Below are 6,054 nucleotides of genomic sequence, written 5' to 3'. Positions count from 1 at the left end.
GTTTGACGGTGCATTTTATTAATGGTGATTTTCAAATCAAAAACGATGCCTGCAAATGGCATATTTTCCCGATGATCACACAGGAGAAAATCTGTCTCAAGGTTTGAAAGATGTTCTGGTTTCCTGGGGACTAGGTGAGGAGCAGCAAGTGTAATTATTATTATTTATTTTTTTGCCATAGGTGTGTTCTAGAGACATGTTACAGGTCTTTGATAAAGATCTAATTGTTTTCCTTTGGAAAAATGTTTCAGATTCACACAGTAAAACACTGTCTGTGTGTGTCAAAATCGTGATTAAAATCGAAATCGCAATATTGTTCAAGAAAATCGTGATAGGTTTCTTTTGTCCATATCGCACAGCCCTAATATATATATATATATATATATATATATATATAGTAAAAATGTCATTTTTTCTGGTTTTGGCAAAGCTGAATTGTCAGCATCATTTCTAAAGGATCGCGTGACACTGAAGATTTGCATAATGGTGCTGAAAAATCACTTTTTTTCTTAAAACATACTAAATTAGAACACAGTTATTTAAAAATTTTATTTTACAATATTACTGTTTAACTGTATCTTAATAAAAAAAATGCAGCAGTGGTGAGCATAAAAGACTTCTTTCAAATACATGACATATCTGACCCTTAAACTTTTAAATGGCTGTTTTATGTGTGAGGTATTACTTACTAGTCATATGGCTCATCATTTCTAGAGATGTTATGTTCTTTGACAGGAGATACACTCCAACTCTGGTGCACTGCCATTAGCATGAAAGAATCTAAGAAGGAACATAAACAATGTCACAGGGCAAACAATGCAATGCTAAGTTTATTAGAAATAAGCTATAGCAGAGGTGAAATGCAGAAAATAAAAACAATAATATATAGAATATACAAAAAAAAACAAAAAAGGATTTAATAACAGAATTTACAATTTTAGGTTTACTTATTTAGTAATGCTCATACAGTGCTACTTATGTGTGGATGTTAAATCCTTTTTAAAATAACTATATACATAAAAGTATGTGTGTGTATGTATGTATGTGTGTGTATATATATATATATAAATTTGCAAAATAAATTAGATGTATGGTGATATAGGCAAAATATTATTAAAGATGCATGAAAGGTTATTTAATAAACTTTCTCACAACAACTGTGTTTTCTGCATTCCCTTCCAAAAAATTTTAAATCAGCAACTTCTCGTGTCATAGAGGGTTTTCTGAAATCACAAAACAATGGTATCATCAATAAATGTTTACCATGAAACATCAAAACGTGTTTGAAGTACTTTCAGCCCATTTTCACGCCCCATGTAAGCGATGTATCCGATTAACAGTACAGTGAATACTTTTATGTTAAATAAATTAGCTTACTTCCTTTAATACATTGATAAATTGCCAGCAATTACCTTTATTTAAAAAAAATCAAAACCCAAACCGCTCATATACATTTAAGATTAAAAGCCCAAACTTTCATAAACAAGAGTTCAAGTCTAAAGTTAGCATTACGGTTGAGATGCTAACGGACTTTTTCAATCGACACTAAACCATTTCTTTAAAGTAAATATTCAACGGAAGCGTGTCATTTACATCAAATAAAGTGTCAGGAACACTTTAATGTACTATTTGTGTAATTTTAGAGACCAAACTTACCTGAAATTAGTGAAAACAACGGAGAGAGATGGTTTCTCCTGCTTGACTGTTGAGTTTCCTCTCCGTTTCCATGGTAACTCCCTCCGTTCCGGTTCAAATGTTACGTGATTATTCAGAGCATGCGCTCATTACAGCACGTAAAATCACCCAGAATTCACGTTAATATAATATAATATAATATAATATAGTATAATATAATATAATGTAGCTTTAGAAATGGTAAACGTGGTGTAGAAATAACATTGAAAATGACGTGGATTAAATGAATATGTTTTTTCGTACACATATGTACACATATGATGAACAATTTTTAAGTTTATGTTTTTGTATTTTTTAAAATATGTTTTCAAAATATATTTCAATTTATTTAACACTGCTTTAAATATATGTGGAGATATTACATGTATGGGTGTAATTAATGCGAATTTATTAGGCCATATAAGGGCTGTGGCTTGTCTAATGATGTTTTAACTACTGTGATGTGTAATGTTTTTATTTATGCACATAGTCATTTTAATGTAGTGATTTTTAAAAAATAATCAGAAATAGCTGTACTAATGCACAAGCATTTTCAACGAGATATAACCCACTAGAGGGCACTTATTGCTCGATTTCTGCCATGAATCCAAATATACAGTATGTTATATTGTTTGCGAATGTAGATGCTTAATAACAAATAATTTGAGTGCAGGTTTTGCAGTGACACAGAACTTAAAATGATTTCTACAATAGGCTATTTCTATACTTGCTTCATTTATGTGGCTATAACAGAGGTATGATGTCCGAAATAAACGTGCTCATGCTAAATTTGGCGTGAATTAGACGGAACAAACAAAGCCCAGTTTTCAATGTCAATTTTTGGACTAAATTTGGATCAAATCAGATGGCCCAAACAAATCCCAATTTTAAACGTCGATTTTTGGGCCAAATTTGGACCAAATTTAGACGGACCAAACAACGACCAATCTTCAACGTCGATTTTTGGGCTAAATTTAGACTTAATTCGACGGACCAAACAAGGACCAATTTTCAACGTCGATTTTTGGGCTAAAAGAAGTCCATGACGGGCCGACTTGATTTAGCCCAAAAAATGACGTCTAAATGACGTCTGGTGCTGGGTGGGTTTAGTCATTATTTAAGTATCACACATATTCTGAATGCCTTCATCAGAATTCAAATTAGCCATTTTAATCTAGATTAATTTCAAGATTACAGTGAGATTAATCTAGATTTAAAAAATTAATCTATGCCCACCCCTAATTTTTATTCAACCCTTCTCGTCAGAAGATGCACCTGTTGAGGTGTTAACTTCCATGGACCACCTGGACAAGATGGTTGCAGTTTCATCTTTAAAAATTTTTTTTACCACTTTTGCTACAGTATTCTGGCTGATAAGTAAAGATTTGCTGATCTTCTTGTAGCCTTCACCTTTCAGGTGTAAATAAATAATTTTCTTTCTCAGGTCTTGTGACATTTCTCTTCCATGTGGTGCCATTTCTGACAGCATGAAATTGGAAGGGGTTTTCTTTAAGTAACACCTTTCTATAGTCAACTGTTTGCTGGACACTTGTGTAATGAATAATTAGACTCAACTTTAGATGAATTATTGTTAAATTAGACATTTGTACTCTAAAATATAGCTTTGATTCAGAGAATTTTAGTGGGGTATACTCATGTTTGCATCACCCTAATTTGAGTAAAACTGAAAAAAAAATTCTCTAAGTTATATTAATAACCTTGTCTTGTCAACATTTTGGGAAATATTTTTTGTTCATTGAAATTACTTTTCAAAGGGGGTGTACTTATTCATGCTGAGCACTTTATATTATCTGGAACTGTGAAGGATATACCTTAGTTTGTGTGTACTTACAGTTTAACAAAATGTGTTTTTGTAAAATAAAGAAAACAAACAGAATGCCTTTTCTGATGTCTTGATGCTGAACAGGTGCTGAGCCCCAGCTAATTGCCTCACATACATGTCATATCTATAGAAAGCTCTAAATTATTACTTCACTTTAAAACCAAGTAATTCAGATTGAAAACAAAACGCTTTAAAAGTGCATCCAATGAGTAGATGGCAAGTCAGGATCAGGGTTGCAAGGTTTCACAACAAAACCCGCCCAATTGCTACTCAAAAATTGCCCAAAGGTGTTTCGAAGTGGGGGTCCCCCGGGGGGACTGGCTTGGTTACCATAGTAAAATTTGCATTCCAGGGGCTAAATATCACGTTATTGGAATCAATGCTCTGTGTGAAAGGGAAAATTCTTTAATACATGGCACAAGTTCATTGGCCACTATGCTATGGTAAATTCAAAGAAATATGTGCGAATAAAGAAGGTAACTGGATGAACCTTTGTCCAAATAGATGTGGTTACTCCACTGTATGGATCCTCATGTGTAGCTTCAGGCGACTTTTAGAAGAGAAACTCTTCCCGCACTGATCACACCTGGTATGACGCTTCTCTCTGCTGTGCATCTTCTCGTGTGTTTTCATATTTCCTAACTGACTGAATGTCTTGTCACAGTATGAACACTTGTGAGGTTTTTCTCCAGTGTGAACTCTCTGGTGTAGTCTTAAATGTTTCGCTGTAGTAAAAGTTTTCCCACACTCAAAGCACAAGTGCTCTCTCACACCAGTATGAGTTTTCTGATGTAAAAGTAAACTGCTCAGCTGTGAAAATGTCTTTCCACATACAGAACAGGAATGTGGCTTCTCATTCGTATGAACGGCCAGGTGAGTTTTCAGACCTGATGACGTACGAAATGTTTTGCCGCACTGATCACACTTGAATGGCTTCTCTCCAGTGTGGATCCTCATGTGAAGAGCAAGACCGTTTTTGTATGGGAAACTCGTCCCGCACTGATCACACGTGTGTGGCTTTTCTCCAGTGTGAACTCTCATGTGTCCTTTAAGATGTACTCTTTGCTTGAAGCTCTTTCCACATTGATCACAAGTGAATGGTTTCTCTCCAGTGTGAACTCTGATGTGACACTCAAGACTATCTTTGTTTGGGAATCTCTTTTCACACCGATCGCACATGAACAGCCTCACTCCGGCATGGATCCTCATGTGAAACTCAAGACTATTTTTGTGTGCGAATCTTTTTTCACATAGATCACACTTGTATGGCTTCTCTCCTGTGTGAGTTCTCATGTGTACTGTAAGGTTTGATGATTGTCTGAAACTCTTACCACAGCGATCACACGGAAACGGCTTCTCTCCGGTGTGAACTCTCATGTGAAGCGCAAGATAGTGTTTGTCTGAGAAACTCTTCCTGCACTGATCACATGAAAACGGCTTCTCTCCAGTGTGGATTTTCATGTGCTTTTTAAGGGATCCTTTTTCTTTGAATTGATTTCCACATTGATTACACGTAAATGGCTTCTCTCCAGTGTGAACTCTCATGTGACCCTCAAGACTTTGTTTGTTTGAGAAACTCTTTGCGCACTGATCACATGGAAACGGCTTCTCTCCTGTGTGGACTCTCATGTGTCCGCTAAGGTTTCCTTGTTGTGCAAAACTTTTCCCGCACTGATAACATGTGAACGGCTTCTCTCCAGTGTGAACTCTCATGTGGCACTGAAGACTTTTTTTGTGTGAGAAACTCATCGCGCACTGGTCACATGGAAACGGCTTCTCTCCGGTATGAACTCACTTGTGAAACTTAAGATAATGTTTGGTTGCAAAACTCTTCCCACACTGACCACATGTAAATGGCTTTTTTCCTGTGTGGATTGTCATGTGCTTTTTAAGGTTTCATTTCTCTGCTAATTGAAATCCACACAGATCACATGAGAACGGTTTCACTCTAGTATGAACTTTCATGTGTCGCTTAAGACTATGTTTTAATGTTAAACTCCTTCCGCACTGATCACATGTGAATGGTTTTTTGCCAGTGTGAACTCTCATGTGACGCTCAAGACTATGTTTGTCTGTGAAACTCTTTCCACACTGAGTGCACACAGATTTCTTGGCTATTCTTTTCTTTAAAAATGTCTTTTTAGTCTTTGAGTGACTCAAAGTTTTTTTTTCTGGTTTGACATGATGCTCCTCCTCCAATTCACTCAGTTCGTCACTCTCCTCGCTCCCTTTCATCAGGTCTAAAAAAAAAACCATTAAAGAGCAAAATATGAAAGTAAGTCCTAGTGTAATAACAGACATATGAAGTAATATTTTAAATATATCAATATTTCTCAATGTATGCATATCTTTGGACTATAAGCACTTATTGAAGCTGTTCAGTGAAGCTATGGTAACACAAATAAACCTCTGCAGACGTGACTGAATATGAATAATTTTTCTACCACACATACAGATTTATTTATTATTTTGCACTCTTAACATAAATAACAAATATGTCACTGCAACAGTTTTATCAAAACATTGATCAAATAGCG

The 6,054-nt window shown here is 35.3% G+C and overlaps 1 protein-coding gene across 1 annotated transcript in view; it reads right to left on the bottom strand.

Annotated features, from left to right (window-relative positions):
* Positions 1–4,027: 4,027 nt before the first annotated feature.
* The window catches only part of LOC141289443 (uncharacterized), a 51,172-nt gene continuing 49,145 nt past the window's right edge, over positions 4,028–6,054 (bottom strand). Inside the window, exon 4 of the mRNA XM_073821538.1 lies at positions 4,028–5,236. Coding sequence (XP_073677639.1) covers positions 4,028–5,236 — 1,209 coding nt within the window. The remainder of the gene's footprint in view (positions 5,237–6,054) is intronic.

The sequence above is a fragment of the Garra rufa genome, chromosome 17, assembly GCF_049309525.1.
Source record: "Garra rufa chromosome 17, GarRuf1.0, whole genome shotgun sequence".
NCBI classification, from domain to species: Eukaryota; Metazoa; Chordata; class Actinopteri; order Cypriniformes; family Cyprinidae; genus Garra; species Garra rufa.
This window is presented reverse-complemented; position numbering and strand designations above follow the sequence as displayed.